General features: G+C 39.1%; 1 protein-coding gene across 1 annotated transcript; it reads left to right on the plus strand.

The window, feature by feature from the left end:
- Positions 1-4,230: 4,230 nt before the first annotated feature.
- LOC104214461 (ethylene-responsive transcription factor ERF109-like) lies at positions 4,231-5,293 on the plus strand. The gene has a single exon (XM_009764121.2). It carries the CDS (start codon positions 4,326-4,328, stop codon positions 5,097-5,099), a length of 774 nt encoding a protein of 257 aa, XP_009762423.1. The 5' UTR covers positions 4,231-4,325; the 3' UTR covers positions 5,100-5,293.
- Positions 5,294-20,557: the final 15,264 nt, after the last annotated feature.

Below are 20,557 nucleotides of genomic sequence, written 5' to 3' on the forward strand. Positions count from 1 at the left end.
AAATATATATTTTATTATCAAATATTAAAGGTAGCTATAGATAATAATATTTTAAAATAATTTTGATTTATAATAAATAAGATGTAATAGTTTGTTATATGAGGTAAAATTTCCTTAAAAAAAGGGTGCCTTGTATATACATTAAATAACTGCTTATTATCTTAACCTGTTATGATAATGTGGTACTCGAGAAATTTATATTTGTGACAACTAATTTTTTTCCTCTTCTTTATTTGATCCGATTAAATTTTGGTATGAAGTCAAGATACTTGGATACAAAACTAACTTGGTCATTTAATGGTTCGAAGAAATATAGTAAGCAGTTTATACAAATGAAAAGAAGAACTAATAGTGTATGGGTTAAAACCAACCTTTAGAATATTTAATCCAAAATAGTATAGGTGAAACGGTCCCAAGCCATCGTTTGCCCAAATAATCTAAGAAGCGGCAAAATCTGTGGTCGAAGAGTCAACAAGGGATGAAGCCGAGGAGTCATAATGGGTCGAGGTCGAGGTCGAGTACCTTTGACAGAAGTTATAACGGCTAGTTTTACGATAGAACATTAAAGAGAATATTTTAGTGGATATTTTTCTGTACTTGTACTATTAGGATTTTTAGGAACATGTTCCCTATAAATAGAAAGAAACACAATGATAAGGGACATGTGATATTCATTTGTAAAAGGAAGAATAGCCTCTTAGATACTTGTACTTGTGTCACTTTGTCATCCTGGTCCCTATAATCTACAAAGTTTCATCCAGACACTTTAACTTGATCAAAACTTATATTTTAAACCCCTTTGATCGTTGACCAAGCACATGTGGCAACAAAATGGTTGAGCTGGATAATACGAGTGTAGTTCACGTGGACAACGAGCGTGAATATGATATTTTGAATAAAAAAGAATTAAAATAAGAAGAAAAAAAATCATTAAAATAAAAATGAAAAATAAATTAAAAAGATAAACATAAAATAAGTCAAAAAGAAAAAAACCCGTACGCTTCTTCTTCAACAAACCCCGCAACCCTCATTTTTTTCTCCATGTACGCTTCTTCTTTCCCACCCCACCCCCCTAAAGCACCCCTGCCTCTTCCCTTTTCGTTTTCTTTTCCTTCTATACTGCTGCTTCTTCTTCTTCCCCACTCTTCCCCTCCCCATCCCCCTTCAAACAAAGAAAAATAACTCGATCCCTGAAGTTCCCTTAACCATCTCTGTTTACCTAGAACAAGTCAAAGATATACGAAAAAGGGGCAACGAGTATCAATATACTAAAGAGGCAGCGAGTATTAATTTTTGAGCTGGACGAAAAATGGTCCACCGAACTTCTTCTCCCACTTTTCGATCTAGAAAAAAAAATAATTTTACCTCAATTTTTTTTCTTTATTCATTTTAATTTTATTTCTATAATATAAAAAGGGAAGAATTGGAAGGGGAGGGGAGGCAGAACAAGAGAGAATGAGATGGGCAGGAGGAAGAACACGGGGGGAGAGAGAGTAATCAACGAGGGAGGGGGTTAGGGGATTAATGTTTGAATTTTATTTTTATTTTTATTTTTTGATTTTTGATGTTAATTATTTTTAATCTACCATGTGACATAGCATCTACACATTGTTATTTTTTGACGTGGCAGCTAAAGTGGAAGAGATTGTATTACACGCACTGCAGCATCTTGTCATACGCGTTTATTATACACGATTTGAAGGAGTGTAAGTGTGCAATTGGCAAATTATTAAGTTTGGGGACCAGCATGACAAAGTGACACAAGTATAGGTGTCATTTAGGCTATTCTGCCTATGTAAAATACACTTTGACTTTAGAGATAGAATGGAATCTTATTGCAAGCATACAAACATCACCTTTTCACTAAGATTCTTGTCTACACTTTTCCATTGGATCTGAGAATAACTTGGATATTCAAAAGATTATCTCTCATTCATCATTGTTAGAAAGAACATTCACTCGTTTCATCTTTTCGTGACTCATTTATTCTATTTACTTGAATGTCATTTATTGTTGTTTATCAATATTTAATGCTACATTATTTCTTTTGACTTCTTAAATTTTGTTATGTGTTATCGCTGCCATTAAAATATTCCTACGTAGTATTATTGCACTTCTGAGAACTTTATCTTTGTGATTTTATTGTTAACTAAGATAAACCCTCATTTATTATTCACTCACAAAACGGTACAGTTGAATTTATACGTGGTTTCTAGACAAGTAAGTTAATTCGATCATGAAATAATAAAATAATTGAAGAAATACACAATATGTAGCCTTGAAATGAAGACAAAATAGCAAAAATAGTTATTTCGGGAGCAGGGCTTCCGGGAATAACAACAATGAAATCAAGGAGTAAGAAGATAAAATTGTATAAAGCTTTGAATCGATTATAGCTAAGTTTGCCAGAAAATTCATTCATTTACAATGATAACATAGCTCACTATTTATAGTTGCACATATGGAACAAAGTCCTAGGATCATGCCCTTCTTTAATGTCAATTATGAGGCCATTGAAGAAGGTATAACGGTGAGCATAAATGCCAAATTCTCTGTAACGGGCAGTGCACTAAATGTATTGGAATATTTTCCATTAAATACTATCGGACGCAGGATATTTATTGCATCTTTACAAGTGTCATTCCTTTCGGAGAAAAACGGGACAATTGCCTTAACATAGCATATTTTACTCCGTACATTTATATAAATTTAATTAGTTAAACCAAGATATAAACGAACCACACATGGGGTGTATCGAAAGCTTCGTCTCTTCAGCGCACCAAAAGCCCTTTTTTCATTAGCCGACATCATCTTTTCCACCATAGTGCCTTCCGGCAAAGTCCTATCGGCAACTTATATACATGCATCACAAGGAGGTTCACGAGCCCACATGAGCAACAACAACAAACCGCCACACATTTCACCAGCAACCACTGCGCACCACGCCGTCTTTCGAACCTCCGTCGTGATGACGAATCTTGGCTCGATAAAAGTGATTGTCGCCGCCGTTCCACTGAATCTCCTCCTAATTCTCGAGACATCTTAGAGGAAATCGATTGCAAATGCCGACCACTGCAACTCGCTCTCGTTTCTCCTCAAATATTCATAGCTAAATCCAAAAATATTTGAAGATTTGTAGCTCTCTTGGTTGATATATTAGATGTATTAGCTTTGGTATTTTTGTAGAAGGCTCAATAACCATGGTGTCGACCGCTAAGCTCAAATCTGTTAACTTTCACATGTTTTTTTCATCCATTTTCGTTATTCCTTTATTTTTATAGCCGACATGCTTTGGATTTTTCCAGTTCCTGTTCATTTTACATGTGCTAATCAAAGTCGTTTTTAAGCCTTTTATCTTGGTCTCTTTATATGGAAATTATTCAAATTTCACTGAACACGTGTTTGGGATTTTTCCGGCAATCTCCATTAAATCCGGCAATGAAAACTAAGACAATAAGGTGGATGATGGTGGACTAGTAGAGATGGGGAGAGAGAGGGAGGGGAAGGTGATGGTGTGTGAAAGAGTAGGAGAAAAAAAGAAAGACAAAAGAATTTTATAAAGAAAAGTTGACCTCTCACGCTCTGAAAAATTGGTGTAATTTACGCACTATGCCACGTCATAAAATTGTGTCTAAACACATATTTTAAATGTAGTTGGAGTATTTAAATGGAATTGATTCAAAATAAAGTGTTTAAGTGAAAAATATGAGCAAATTTAAGAGATTGTAGATGTATTTTGTCTTAATTAAACTAGGTTCAATGTATGGACGGGTCTTTAAACTTGGAAGGAGTGGTATTATTTTCTTCAACTATCACTAATATAAAATATAATGAAATTTAGAATAAAAAACATTATGTTTATGTACTATAAAAATTAGACAAAAGAGAAGTACGGAAACGGGGTGGATGTGGTACTTTGGTCCTTTAACTTCAAGGCGACATTTATTTGACTGTCAACTATCCCCAGCCTTGTCTCCCAAAAATTCCAAACCCCTCTCCTTCGGTAAGGCATTACGTCATAGTTTACCGTGTGAACGCTTACTCCTCTGCCATGTCATCAAGTATTACCGGGAACCCGACCCGTATGACCGCCACCTCATCTCCAAACCCACCAGAAACCAATATGTCAACTTCATCATCTAAATTCCCACGTGCCCACAAAACTAAACTAAGATAAAACCCGTGTACCAGATGTGTATTACTATAACTCTGCTTATCCACGTTGATCTTTTTCTAATTCCCTCGTATATAAAGCAAAGAAGTTCAAAACCAGGAAACAATCTGAAACCCAAAGACTAAACTTTCAACCTTTTCAAATTTCAAACATGCATTGGTCAACCAAGAGAGCTAAACAAGAGGAAATTGTTTCAGTCAACCATCTAATTTCAAAGCCAAAGTTCACAGATGAACAAGAGTTTTCTATTATGGTTGCTGCTTTGAAAAATGTCATAACAGGTGATACAACACAAGAATTTCAATATATAATTTCATCTTCTTCACCTTCTACGAGCATGTCTAGTTTGGAGCCTCCTCTGTTTCGGGTTCCAACAGAACCAGAGCCATGTCAATTCTGCAAAATAAAAGGGTGTTTAGGTTGCAACTATTTTGGAGCCCCAGTTGCTGCTGCTGATAATAATAACAAGGCCAAGATTGTTGTCAAGAAAAAACAGAAGAAGAATTACAGAGGGGTGAGACAGAGACCGTGGGGAAAATGGGCTGCAGAAATTAGAGATCCAAGAAGGGCAGCTAGAGTATGGCTTGGAACTTTTAATACAGCAGAAGATGCAGCTCGAGCTTATGATAAAGCTGCTATTGAATTTAGAGGTCCTAGAGCTAAGCTTAATTTCTCATTTGCTGATTATACATCAATTCAACAGCAGAATGCAACTACTAGTACTGCATTTTCTATATCCCAGCAACAACAAGAGCCTGTACAGTTAGAGCAGGGAATTAAAACAGATTTTGGTATTGGAAAAGAAGAAGAATTCTGGGATCAATTAATGGCATCGGACAATGAGATTCAAGATTGCTTGAGGATGATGGATTTCAATGGCGACTCTTCTGATTCTGTCGGAGGGAATATTGCTCATAGCTTCTGATAAGGAAAAGAGAAAGACCAACAGAATTTGCCCATGGACTAATTAAGGTTTTGCGTGACCATTCACTTTTATCAAATTTGTGCTATTTAATATTTCTATTTTTAGATGTACTTCATTTTTCTTTTTTTGTTACTGTATCGAGAGGCTGAGTTCAATTGAACCCGTAATTTTTAATGCAGATTGCGAAATATAAATTTATATGTAAAAATTTATTAAAATTGTAATAACTAGTTGATATGAATCCATAATTTTAAAAATAAAATTGGTTCATAATAAGAACCTTAAAAGTTAAACCTATAGAGTTTAAATTCTAGATCTGACTCTAACTGTATCAATCTTAAATACTTATAGGGGCGGATCCAACCTTTTGGTATCGGATTTAACTGAACCCAGTACTTTCAGTGCGGAGTATAAATTTATGTGTAAAAAATTACTAAAATTATGACATGTAATAAATATCAACTCATAACTTTAAAAATATAATTGGTTTGAACCTATAGAATTTTAATTCTGTATCCGCCTCTGAATACTTAGGGACATTACTCCAATCAATTTAGATTTTGTACGAGAATTAATACATTTCGGGCCTAAGAAACTGATGACAGAGAAATCATCTGGCGATTTTAATGGTTGCATATAGGAGTGGCAAACGGGCGGGTCGAATATGGTTCGGGTCGAAAATGAGTAATAAAAACGAATAAATTATCCGATCCGACCCATATTTAATACGAATAAAAAAACGGATTAACCGACGGATAATATGGGTAATCATATTATCTATGACTTCTTGCATATGATCACTTTTAAGAGAATTCTTAGTTTCTCTAACTTGAGGAACCCCAAATTTGAGACTTTACAAATATAAAAGTTAGGCTCATTGGTTATCCATTTTCTAAATGGATAATATGGTTCTTATCCATATTTGATCCATTTTTAAAAAGTTCATTATCCAATTCATTTTTAATGAATAATATGGATGGTTAACTGTTTTCATTTAACCATTTTGCCCCTCTTAGCCGCATCTATACCTACGAACTTCACCACCTCTAATTTGAGTCTTGTGGGGTGCACTTAAGCATGTCACAAACAAAACATAAACAGATTTTTTTGTAATTTCATGGCAAGGCTTATGGGTCAAATTTGGTTACTTGATAGCTCAAATTGACACAAGGTGACCCATAAAAAAAATATAATTTTTAACCCGACTCCTCCAATCTCGATTAAGTGGAGTACATTTTTTCTATGGCTGAAATTTATTGCAGGTCGAGCAGCGGTGGAGTAAAAAATTCAGATAAGGAGAATATCCAAAAATCACTGAGATTTAAACATGTATTTTCTCTTATGTTAATGATATTTTAATTTCTACATATGAGTCAAAGATTATTTTTATCTTATATTTATGCAGTATAATTTTTTGGCGAATAAAATTCAATTTGAATCTCTTTGGTTGCATGTGGCTCTGCTATTGAGGTCAAACAATAGCTATCAAACAGACCCATATGAACAAACTAGCACGTGGACCCTAGTCAACTCTAAGTCTTAGTTATTGGATATTAATACATGTCTTGACATTAGGGGTGTGGTTAGATGATTGAGATCCCTTCACCCTTTAAATATAAGTTTCAGATTTAAATCCTAAAAATAAAAACTTCTTGATATATATAGGGAGCGATTTACTCCCTTAATGCATTACTCAATATGAATTTAAATTAGGCGAGTGAGTGAGCTTCAAATATTAGATGGTTACACAGCTCCCTCTCCAACAGAAGAGCATCTGATAATGCTATCATAGTCCAAGAATACTTCACCCACTCACCTGACATGATCCTAAATATTGACTTGGAGAAGGTTTTTGACAGAATAGAGTGGTCCTTCGTCAAGGAGACCCTCCATGTCTTCAATTATCCCATTGCCACCATTAACCTCATCATGTTTTGTGTTAGTTCATCCTCTATCTCTGTCCTAGTAAATGGGGATCAGACTAAACCCTTCAACCCCACCAGAGGCATTAGACAGAGTGACCCTCTATCACCTTACCTCTTCATTCTGTGTATGGAAATACTCTCTAGGGCTATTGAGAGGAATGTCCAACAAAAGGAGCGGTCCCCTATTAGCATAAGCAAATCTGGTCCTAAGTTATCCCACTTGTTCTTTGCTGACGAACTAATAATCAGAGACACTGCACCACAATCATCAATACTCTCAATTCCTTTAATCAGGCTTCAGGCCAAAAGATCAACCTTAGCAAATCCAGAGTCTTTTTTAGTGCTAACTGCCAACCCCACCAAATGGAGTCCAACTCTAACAGCCTTCATTCAGGCAACAGCCAACTCTGGCAAATACCTAGGGTTCCCTATTTTTCACAAGGGGCCCACCAACAATGATTTTCAATTCATCATAGACAACCTTCACACCAAAATGGTTGGGTGAAAAAAAAAATGCTAAACATGACTGGGAGGACTACCCTAGCAAAAGCTTCACTTAACATTATCCCTAACCATGTCATACAGTGCATCAAACTCCCCTCCAAGTCATCCAAGGAGATTGATAGAATCCAAAAGTACTTCATCCGGGGTACCACCCCTATCGAGAAAAAGATGCATCTTGTCTCTTGTGATACAATCACAAAGCCTAAGGCCTAGGGAGGCCTAGGAATCCAAAAAACAGATCTAAAGAACAAAGCCATTCATTCAGGACTGGCATGGAGGCTCTACCAGAACTCATCTTTCCTCTGGGCAAAAACTCTCATTGCGAAACACTGTAACTGGAGGCATCCTCCAAAAAATCTAAATCAAGTATTTGATAGTGCATCCTCAAAGGGTGGAAAACATGCATTCAGGCCAAAAGATGGGTTCTCCACTCAGGGAACAGAATCAGCTTCATAAATGACCCTTAGATCCCAAATCACCCCTCGATTAGAGCCATGATTGAAGGTCCTCTTAAACAAGAGGACCTGTCCACAACAGTAGCATAAGTTCATAACAATGGGACTTGGGACTTTTCTTCCATCTCTCTAAACATCCCCCCAGTATTAGAAACATCCTCCTAAACACATTCATACCATCCAACCCTATAAAGGAGGACAGAATGATCTAGGAATCACCACCAATGGCATCTTTACCTCAAAGTCAGCCTACTCCCTTCTAGCCAATCTTGCCCAACCAGAATGCACAAACACAAGTAACAACTACTTGTGGATCTGGAAACTAAGAGTATCAAACAAGATCAAATCATTCTTTTGGCTCCTCTTTCATGAAAGATTCGCTACTAGAGATTTCCTCCATCGCATTGGGATTCATCTGGATCCAATGTGCTATTTTTGCAATCATGTAATTAAGACATCTGCCCACATCTTCTTTGAATGCCCCAACATAAAAATATTTTGAGAAAATCTAGCCATGAAAAGTACCAGTAGAACTCAAATCCAGAACATCTCCTTCACTAGCTGGGATTGGCCCATCATATGGGCCTCTCAAAAAAGGAAACCCTTCAATAATGTCATCAATTGGGAAGACCTCATTTTTTTTTTGCTTCTTGCAGATCTGGCTCACCAGGAATAATAATTTGTTCAATAATAAAAAGGACATGGTCAATTATAAATCTGCTTTGGAAAAAGCAATTGAGTATATCACCATCTCGGTGGACAGAACACCCACAAAAGAGAAAACTAACTGGGTCAAATGGACACCCCCTCTAAATAATACCTATAAACTTAACACTGATGGGGATGCAGTTGGGAACCCGGAAAAGGGAGGACTTGGTGGAGTCTTCAGAGATGCAAGCGAAAACTAGGTGCTGGGCTTCATGGGAAGCATGCAACACACTACCAACACACATGCAAAGCTCATGACAGTGCTGAGAGGATTGCAAATTGCTGAAGAAAGGCAGTTAATGCCTCTAGAAATCAACACCGACTCCACGGAGGTAATAAGAATGCTTAACAATGGAAATCCTGTTTTTGACTCACTTATCTTTGAATGCAGGTCAATCATCCAAAGACTAGGAGACGTAGTAGTGAAACACAGCTACAGGGAGACGAACAAAGTTGCTGACATGCTAGCAAAGAAGGGTGCCAAGAAGGAATTTTTTGATAATCTTTTTGTAGCAGCAGTTCCCCCGGTGTTTGCTACTCATATTTTTTAGGCAGATATCACAGGAACTGTTTTCTCAAGATAAGTTCTGGACTGTAATAGTGCTACTTATGCTCATAGCGAGGGGAACTAGTATACCCCCGGTAAACAATGCTATTGTGTTATACCCTAACGTCTAGTATTTTAATTAATGTTTGAAATGCACCTTTTTACCAAAAATGGATGGTTACACAAAAAAAGGTGCCTTGTTAATATACACAAATAACTACTCATGTTGTTTACCGATTACGATCATGTGGTACCCGAGAGATTTTTATTTGTGACGACTAATGTCTTTCTTTTCTTCTTTATTTGATCCAATTAGACGATTAAATTTTGAGACAAATCTAACTTAGTCAGTTAATTCTTGAAAGAAATATATTTAGCAGTTTATTTATACAATTGAAAAAAAGAACTAATAAAATTTGAACTTTGATGTATGTTTCTTCTATTAATTAAACTAGGTATATAATATATATCTGGGTCCTTAAACTTGGTAGTGTTATTTTTTTCAACTATCAGTAATACTTACTCCATTTTAATTTATGTGAACCTGTTTCACTGAGCACGGAGTTAAAAAAATAATTTTTTTTTTGAAATTTGTGTTCCTAAACAAATTAGAAAAAGGTCTAGAGTATTTGTGTGGTTATAAAAACTTCTCATTAATGGTAGAATTGAAAGTTTAATCTAAACTGTTTCCAAATTTAGAAAATGGTCATTCTTTTTGGAACAAACCAAAAAGGAAATAGGTTTCACATAAACTGGAATGAAGGGAGTATAAAATATAATAAAATTTAATATTTTAGACATTATATTTGTTTGAGCAAAAAATATAAACTTTTGGTTAAACTATTTAATTTTATTAATGGAGGGTTAAACTTAGCTAACGATAATAATTCTAGATTTAGAACTTGTCGGCAAGGATAATGTAGGATAAAGTCGGTGGAAGACTAAGGGTAATGCACATTTAATATTCCAAAAGATGTGAGTAATAATGGAGGGGTATAAAGCAATAAATAGCAATAGATGACATAAATATAAATAGGAGAAACGATTCACCCAATAACAAATGAGATGAGTGATTGTTCCTTCTAACAATTATGAATGACTGGCAAATCCTCGAATGTTCAAATTATTCTCGGATTTGATGGAATGATATGGTATGATGTGTGCGAGAATTTTGCAAAAGGTAAAATTTATATCTTTGCTAGAGAGAAAGAATCTTCGCCTGAAAAGTGTTCTTATCAAGTCAATGTTACACGCCCCACACTATTGTCTCATTTTCTATTTATATGAAACATATCCTTAGTAAACCCTAATAGTAAAATGGTAGAGAATATTCTCTTTAATATCTTATTACAAAAACTAGTCGTTATTATTCTGGCCTTGGTGTCGACCTCGACCTTTGTTGACAGACCGGCCACAAATCCTACTACTTCCTGGTCGGCCTCGACCGTATCTTTTTCTTAATTCCATTTTATGCCAAATTCCCTGAGGGTAGATTTTGGCTTATATAGTTAGTCCCTCCATTTATTGAGGCCGATCCCAGACGGCCTCGATGAGCAGACCCTGTTTATCATGGTTGGGAAGTCTAGGCGATCAGGTCGAGTAGTGGCATTTCAGACGAGGTGGTAACATGGCCTTTCGTGAGCCTCAACCTAAGGTGACGCCGATTCAAAGTGATGTCATGACATCATGCTTCATTATTATGCTTTTTTTGATGCCTTGCATCGTTTTTTGTGCCTTTGTCGTTTCGGTTCCTGCGCTGAGTAGTGATGGTTGGATTTCTCGATTCTGGTTCTTGAACTCTTATAAATAAGGATATGAAACCATTTACCTACATTTTGCACCCTTAACATTGAACCTTTGTGTCTTCTTCCCCATTCTTCATTTAGAGTTCTTATCTTCTCAGCTTTATTATTGTGTATCCTCCTTCCTTGATTCTGGTAGTACCAAATGCTCTCAACCTTTATTCACTTGTAACATCCTCTTATTTTAAGGAAAAAAGGAAAAAGATGGTTAACGTATCTTCTAGTTCTGGTAGGGTATCTGACCATGTTCCTTTAGCGGTACGTATGCCTCCCCATGACGATAGTATTTCTGTTGCCATTGAGGATGAGAATTTTCCTACGGTGGAGGAGATAGTTTCTCGTAGTAAGAAAGTTAGATCCAATTTTTGAAGGTGCCCCAGGACGACTCTGAGGTCTCGTTGTCATTGATGAAAGAAACTGAACTCGCTGAGTTCAGGGTAAAGTTCAAAATTTCTGCCCATATCAACCTAATTATAGCGGAGCACGATGTGGTACAAATATACCGCTCTGGATATTGCGCTTTCTATGCATATCCTTTCCACGTCAGCTACTCCTATCCTATTCTCCCATTGGCGAGGAATTCTGGCGTTATTACGGCATTTTCCCGGCCCAACTTTCTCCATACATCTACAAGCTTATCCGCATGCTTACGAAATATGCAAAATTAGCCGGGGTCGGGGTTTCACTTCGTCACTTGATACATCTCTTTGCCCCTAGTTTCCATAAGGGGACGATAAGGCAAACCGTCAGTTTTGGATTAATTATTTTTATGTCAAAACCGAGGACGTGGTGACCAATGCGAGCGATTTCCATGAGGCTTGGAATTATGCCCGTAAGCATCACTTTCTCTTCCTTTTTTTGGATATTAGGCATTTGCATTGCTAGTGTTAGTCGCGTTTTGACATTTTATTCTTCTTTGTATAGCAGAGACCACATCCCATCCTTTGGTCGAAGACATTTATAATTGGGTTTGCCGGGTTTTTCCTCATACAGCGGGGATTCATGAATGGCCAGCCTTCCTCAAGAAGTTGGGGCCTGCGTGTTCTGTGATCGGTAAGTTTACCTATTTACATCTATACTTGTTGTGACTTCCTGGCCGCTTGCTTGTTATTGTATCGTGTGAGGAATGATGACCTTTAATCTACTTTTTTCAACCCGAGAATCTTCAAGAAGGCCGAGGGCTCCTCCTCCTGCTTATCGTAAGAAGAAAACTACTTCTGCGGAGTCCGCTCTTGTTATGATTGCGGCTAGACCTGCCAATTATCTGCTTCCATTCCACCTTCAACTGCGACTCGATCGACTCAATCATCGATTGCGTCAGCAGCAGAACTCCCAACATCCCCCTTGCATCATTTAATAGATGAAGAAGAAGGTTTGATTTCTTGCAAAAGGAGATCAGTAGACGTCAGTGATAGGATCATCCGAGCTGTGGATTCAATGATGGGTGATCGTGAGCCGGCAACCATCATGCTTGAAGATGATACTGATTTGCCATCTGAGGTCCCGCCATCAGTGGGGGCCATAGAAGGCATACCCCTTCACGATGTCAAGGCTGGAACTGGGGGCCATCTGTGGAAATTCTGGGTGTTGAGCGATGAGATGAGCCGTCGTCTTCGTAGATGACTGACATTCCTTCATTCTGTCGATAGGAGAGATAAGGGTGTTGCAGAGGACGGATATGAAATGGGCTCCAATCTTGATGCCGTCAAAGTGCGGATGATGAGTGAGGGGTTTACCTGAGTTGAAGTGAGGTTGGAAGGGTCCACGTGAACCATTGTGATCCTCATGGATCGGGACCTACTAGTGAACATGGAGAATGTGGTCCCTTCCTTAGGCCCCTTTTCCTCTGACGTAGAGCGCAGAACTCTCGAGGAGCTTGATGATGCTACCCTATCAAGGAGTATAGGCGGCCTCGCCCTTGGGGTAAGCTTTTCGACCTTCCTTTAAAATTTCGTGCTTTGTACTTTATTCTTCCTTGTTGTTAGCCCTTGGTTTTTTAGACTGTGATTTAGGAAATTGAGAGTGCCCGCCGAGAGGAGAGGTGTAAGCGATTTTCCAGAAGATGGAGCAGAAGTATCGTGAGTACCGTAATAAGTACCGCGAGATCTGCATGCGGTTTGGTAAGGGCGACAACTTCTTGGCCCTCCGAGATGAGCTAAAGTAGAAAGCTGACGAGTTAGTAAAAGTCATCGGAAAATGCAACATCCTTAAGGGGTGTTGAGAGATAAAGAAGAAGAGCTCGAGGTGAACAAAGGGGTCGAGAACAATGTGCTGATCTCCAAGCCCAAGTGATCTCACTGAGGCCCGAGCTTGAAGAATGTCTAATCAAGGCGGATACTCTGAGTGGCAAGGTTGCCGAGAAGACATCGGACTTAGAGAAGATAGAATTGTCTCGGGGCCTTCAAGGAAAGTGGAGACTTTGGAGGCCGTAATCCGTGATCTTCATTCTGAGCGGAAGAGTGATTTGGAGACAGCCAGGCTCAGAGAGGAGCAGCTCGATGAGCATATAGGGGAGCTGGAGAAAGAGGCTTCAGGCCTTAATGACCGAGCTGCTGCCCTTGAGGCCGAGAAGGGATAGTTATTGGTCAGACGTCCTCTTCTCATACTTCTGCTTTTTCTGATATTCTGCGGGATCTGTATGAGAAGTGGATCCATGGCGAGGCCCAACTAGATATATTTAGAGATTTGATATAGGTGAAGAAAGTTTCTGAGGTCGACTTTGAGGATACTCGTGCTAAGGCACGTACAGCTCGGATTGCTTGTGGCTATGACCTCGCTACACCGGAGGCCGATGATGACGAGGAGGATGCGGGCATTGATCGAATTGACCAAGATGCCTGGTATGAGGATGAGTATCCCGATGGAGATGGCAATGGCGAAGGCGAAGGCGGAGAGATGGGTAAAGATGGCCTAGGCGATCAGGTAGATAGCGCGGCTGGGTTAGGCGGTGAGTAGTTGATTTTCTTTCTTTTTATTTGTAGACTTGTACATATTTTTGTGGGCATATGTTCTAGCCTTTGTAAAAGAAAATATTTTAAGTATGAAATGCCATTTTCGTTGCTTGTACCAGGTTCTTTTCCTTTTATTCGGGTTTATATGCCTCTTTCTTTTGTTTTGCCTTTTGGTCGCTTTAGGCATAAAAACTTGGTTCATATGTGTTGAATGAGGTCAAAATAGAACTCAGTTTTGATCATGGATGAGGGACAGTAGGTGTCAATTCGAACGTGGTCGAATGTAACCTATACTTGATTAATTCGAGCGAGGTCGAATGTAACCAATAATTAGTTAATTCGAGCGAGGTCGAACGTAACCTTTATTTAACTATGGTCGAGGGCTGAATAGGTGTTAATTCCAACGAGGTTGAATGTAACCTATACATAGTTAATTCAAACGAGGTCGAATGTAACTTTTAATTAATTATGGTCGAGTGCCGAATAGGTGTTAATTCGAACGAGGTCGAATGTAACCTATAGTTAATTATGGCCGAGGGCAGAATAGGTGTCAAATTAAATGAGATCGAATGTAACTAAATACTTAGTTAATTCGAACGAGGTCGAATGTAACTTTTACTTAATTATGGCCAAGGACCGAGTAGGTGTAAATTCGAACGAGATCGAATATAACCTATAGTTAATTATTGTCGAGGGCTGAATAGGTGTTAATTCAAACGAGGTCGAATGTAACCTATACTTAGTTAATTCGAACGAGGTCGAATGTAACTTTTACTTAATTATGGCCGAGGTCCGAATAGGTGTTAATTCGAACGAGGTCGAATGTAACCTAAAGTTAATTATAGCCGAGGGACGAGTAGATGTCAAATCGAACGAGGTCGACTGTAACCTATACTTTGTTAATTCGAACGAGGTCGAATGTAACCTATAGTTAATTATAGCCAATGGCCGAATAGGTATTGAGGCAATGTTGCTTCTGCTATGCATTTGGCAAAAATATGGGAGAACTTCATGCATTTGTGCTTGGTTGATATACTTGGAGAAATTTACATATTTTCCGGGCTGGCATTCCAGTCCCAGTATATCTAGTGTCGGGTGGCATTTCAGTCCCAGCCTATTTAGTCCCTTTATTGGTCGACCTAGAGAAATATATTGAGAGGTTGGGCAATGAACTAACCATCCTGTGCCTCCGTCTGTTCACACTTCAACTTGAAGTGTCCCCCTTGTCGCCTCATTAAAAACCTCCTTGAGAAAACCCAATTGGGACAAAGCTCAAGTGAGAGAAAAAAAAAAGTACGACTTGGAGAACGTTTTTTCTTAAAAGTTGAAGTACTTGAGGTGGGTGACATTCCAGTTGTTTGGTAGTAGTTTTCCTTCCCTTGTTTCTAGCTGGAATGACCCTTTGTTTGCTGTTGCTGTGATTTTGTATGGGCCATCCTAATTTGTTCCCAGTTTGCCTTCCTGCGGGTCTTTGCTTGCATGTGTTTTAGTCTTGAGCATGTAGTCCCCGACTATGAGTGGTCTGACCTTTTCCTTTTTGTTGTAATAGCATTATGCCTGTTATTTTTGGGTGATCATCTTTATGTAGGCCATATCTCTCTGTTCTTCGACTTCGTCGAGATCTTACCTTCTGCTTTAGTTGTTCCTCGGCCCGCTCTCGCGGGAGTATCTCTGACTATGCTCTCTGACTTTGACTGGTATTATTGCATCAGTCCCATAGACTAATGAATAGGGCATCTCTCCTGTGCTCGTCTTTGGCATTGTTCGGTAGGCTCAAAGTACTTCTGGTAGTAACTCCGACCATAGTCCCTTGGCGTCCTCAAGATTTTTCTTCATGATGTTCAATATTGATTTATTGGAGGATTACACTTGCCCGTTTCCCGCAGGGTGATACGGTTTTGAGAGTATTCTTTTGATATGCCACTTCTCAAAAAATTCAGCGACTTTCTTTCCTGTAAATTGGGGTCCGCTGTCGCAACTAATCTTTTTGGGGAGGCTGAAGCAACATACAATATTTTTCCATATAAAGGTGATCACTTCATGGTCGCGTATTTGGACGAATGCTCCCGCCTCTTCCTATTTAGAAAAATATTCAGTTAAAACCAAAAGAAATCATACGTTACCTGGCCCCACGGAGAGGGGGCCGACGATGTCTATTCCTCACTTGATGAACAACCAACGGGAAGTGACTGAGTGGAGGTGCTCGCTCGCTTGGTGGATCATTGGGGCATATTTTTGGCATTGCTCATATTTTTTCACTAAATATGTGGCCTCTTTTTTCCTAGTGGGCCAATGGTAACCTACTCGTATGAGACATCTAACTAGAGCTCGATTGCCGGAATGAGCTCCGCAATGGCCTTTGTGGACTTATTCAAGGACGTGCCGCCTCTAATTCAGGCTTAAGAATTTTTCCAGGACCACTATACGACCTCTTGTATAGGTCATTGTGAATGATTATGTACCTGGCTGCTTGCATCCGAAGTTTCTTGGCTTCTTTTTTATCACCTGGGAGTATGCCATCCTACAAATATGTGACAATACGGTTGCGCCAACCCTAAGTTACGTTTATGGTCCTTACCTCAATTTGATCTATCAATGAGTGGAGGACTCTGACCATGTTTCTTTCTCCGATTATATTATTGGTGGCTACTGCTAATTTGGCGAGGTCGTCTGCTTCTATGTTTTGTGCTCAAGGAATCTGGTCGAGCTAACATTCATCGAGCTCGGGCATCAACTTACACATCTCGGCATGGTATTTTTATAACCCTTGATCTTTGATCTGGATAGTCCATGTGACTTGGTTGACGTTGAGTTGAGAGTCATAGCGTAGTCTAACCTTTCTTGCCCCATACTTGAGTGCTAGCCTCAATCCTGCAATCACGACCTCATACTCGGCCTTGTTGTTAGTCATGTTCGGGCACCTTATGGACTGGCAAATCACTTCGCCTGTTAAGACTTCAAGTATGAGTCCAGTCTAGACCCTGACACGTTAGAAGTGCCGTCGGTATACAAGATCCATAGATCTTGTGTTTGGAGAGAAGTGCGGGCGGCTTCTTTTTCGACTTTGGGAATTATTTTTGCACTGAAGACAGTGACGAAGTCAGTAAGGACTTGTGACTTCATCGTCGTTCGCGGTTGATAAGTGATATCATGCTCGCTCAATTCTATGGCCCATTTGGCTAACCTTATCGATAACTCGGGTTTATGCAAAATACTTCTCAAGAGAAAAGTCGTGACTACCGAGATAGGGTGGCACTAGAAGTAGGGTCTAAGCTTTCGTGAAGCTACGACCAAGGCCAGGGCCAATTTTTCGAGGTAGGGGTACCTCATCTCGGCGTCGACTACCGTTTTGCTAATGTAATAGATGGGAGATTGCGTATCTTTATTTTCTCGAACTAGGACTGCACTCACATCTACTTCAGACACAGCGAGGTAGACCAGGAGGCACTCCCTAGGTTCTGGTTTTGAAAGTAGTAGTAGCGACGACAAGTAAGCCTTTAACTCTTTCAGGGTTTGGATGCACTCATAGGTCCATTAAGATTTTGTTATCCTTCTTGAGTACGCCGAAGAATTTGTGGCACCTATTGGACAATCGCGAGATAAAGCTTGAAAAGGCATCGATGTGGCCAGCCAACCTCTGAACCTGTTTTTTAGTAGTTTAAGTGCTCTGGTATCCCTTCGATGGCTTTGATTTGGTCGGGGTTGACCTCGATGCCTCGCTGTGACACTAGGAAACCCAAGAATTTTCCTAATACCACACCAAATGCACACTTTTCGGGGTTTAGTTTCATTCCATATTGCGTGAGTATGTCGAAGGTTTCTCTCAAGTGAACGATGTGATCTTCTTTTCTTTTGGACTTGACCAGCATGTCATCTATGTAGACTTCCATTGTCTTGCCGAGTTGGTCCTTAAACATTTTTGCTACCAACCATTGGTACATTGCCCCTGTATTAGTCTGAAAGACATGACTTTGTAGTAGTACGTTCTTTGATGGGTGATGAAAGTGGTTTTTTCGTGATCCTCCTCTTCCCCGAGGATCTGATTGTAACCTGAGTAGGAGTCCAAAAAACTCAGCAGTTCGTGTCCGGTTGTTGCGTCGATGAGTTGATCGATATGAGGTAATAGGAATGAATCTTTGGGGGAATGCTTTATTTAAATCTGTAAAATCTACGCACATTTGCCATTTCCCATTTTTCTTTTTCACCATGACCACATTGGCGACCCATTGTGGTATTTTGACTCTCTAATGGAGACGTTTTCCAATAACTTTTCAATTTTCTCGCGTATTGCATCATTTATCGCAAAGTTGAACTTACACCTAACCTACCTCACCGGGATGTGGAACAGGTTGATGTTCAATTTGTGTGTAGCGATCTCCTTCGGGATACCTGGCATATAAAAGCAAACAAGTCTGTGTTAGTAGTTAAGAATTGACGGAATTTACCTGGTTCTTGAAGCTTGCAGCCGATGTAAGCTTTCTTGCTATGGTCGTTTCCATCTAGTTGGAAGGGGTCGAGAAATTCTATGGCGATTCCGGCTTCCACCGTTTTAGGGTCTCTGATGACGTCTTCTCATTTATCGCAGCTCGACCTTGGCCCTATTAATTGATATGCCTCTTTTGCTTTACCTTTCATTTGTTAAGTGGTCGTACAATATAGGGTGATGTGGTAGCATTCTTGAGATGTGCGTTGTTCTCCTCGTTTGTTGAATATTCCCTATGAGGTTGGAAATTTAATGACTTGGTACAAGCTGGAGGGGATGGCCCTTATGGAGTGTATCCATGTTCACCCTATTATGGCATTGTACGTTGTGTCCTGCTCTATAATATGGAATGTGGTTTCCTGAGTGACACCTGATCGGGTCCAACCCTACACCACTACAGAGTGGCAAGAGCGGTCAATACATCTTTTACTTGAGAAGGTCGGGATCGAATCCACAGGGAGCTAATACAATGTTTGGAGTTGGATTCCTATCTAACTTAGCAGTGTGTAGTGCTCTTGATTACACTTCCAATCATGTTTGTTTGTTTGTTACTTCTAATTTTATACTAATGATGTACGAAATTAAGTTAAGTATATATGTTTGTAGGGTTTTCTAAATGGGTAAAGAGGCACTAGGGAAGTAACTTACTCCTAGGTGAGTATCTAACAGGATCTAGAACTCAGGGCAATAATGTTATAGTTGGGATCATGATATAGCCAATGCATGAAGTTACTCACTCTACACCTCTCGGTAGTAAGAGTGACCTTGCCCTAATTAGCTTTCTCAAGACCAATTGGGTGTTCAATTTGTGCAAGCAATGTTGACTCAAGTCAAATATTACTATCTCTAGGTTTGACCTTTTAATTGAGGCTATCAATCTCTTGAATACACCCTAATTCTTTGTTGGCCTGAAATTCCTAGACTTAGTCTCTCTTTCTCAAGAAGAGCCTAAGTCAAAAAGGCACAAATTAGTATTTGCAACCACTAATTCAACATAGAAAACATAAATCAGGCCAAATAACAATCACCCATAAACATCTAAGCCCTAAAATAAAAGACCCATTAAATACCCACACTAAGGTTGAGCCACAACCCTAGCTAATGAGTTTAACTTCTCATAACTGAAGAAGAAATCATATATTGAGATGGAGAATAATCCATAAATTGTAATTACAAGATAAGATACTAAGATTAATTGCTAAGTAAGCTACAAAATTACTCAAAATGAGAAAAATTCACTGTTCACGTGCTCACTACTGATAAGATGGCCTAAAAATATGAAAAGAAAGTATTTATACACAATTAAATTTTTCGAAAAAAAGCCCCTGACGGAGGTACCACTGACAGCAAAAAATGGACCGCTGCAGTGGTGAGGCTACCGCGGCCGCGATAAATCAACCGCGGACCGCGGTCTTCAGCTTTTGCTCAAACTCCAGGCTATTTGAACTCCTCCACCATGGACCGCAGTAAAAGGATTGCTGTCGCGGTAGGGGTACCGCGATCGCATAAAATCATCGCGGACCGTGGTAGCTTGAAATGCCTTAACTAATATGTCTCTGAACCTTGCCACCACGGACCGCAATAAAAGGACCGCGATCATGGTGAATCTTTTGCGGCTGCGGTGGATTTTCCGTTGTAGCACTACTTTGACTTGGTTTGAACTTGTGCAGGTTTCACTCCTTTTTGCGCTCGTTATGATATCCTTATCTCCTTTTGACCAAACACTACAAACAAGCACAATAAGTTAGCTTTTGGGGAATACTTGTACACATTTTAGTCCAAAACTCAAGCAAAAAGGAGCATAAACTAGATTAAAATCCCTAGTTATCAACTCCCCCAAACTTAAGCTTTTGCTTATCCTCAAGCAAATAAAGTAATTCTCACCTCCTCAAGATAATAGAAAAGAAAATGCAGTTGTTCTCAAGTAACCTCATCAAGAATCAATTGGGACTAACAATTACCCTCAACTCAAATGAATTATCAACACTACACAACCTTTTAACCATGGCTATAGTGCGACACAAAAGCATCAAGAGTTGACTCAACTCATCAAGGAAACTTTTTCTGTTACATTGGTCGTTGT

This window comes from Nicotiana sylvestris, chromosome 12 (assembly GCF_000393655.2).
Source record: "Nicotiana sylvestris chromosome 12, ASM39365v2, whole genome shotgun sequence".
NCBI lineage: Eukaryota > Viridiplantae > Streptophyta > Magnoliopsida > Solanales > Solanaceae > Nicotiana > Nicotiana sylvestris.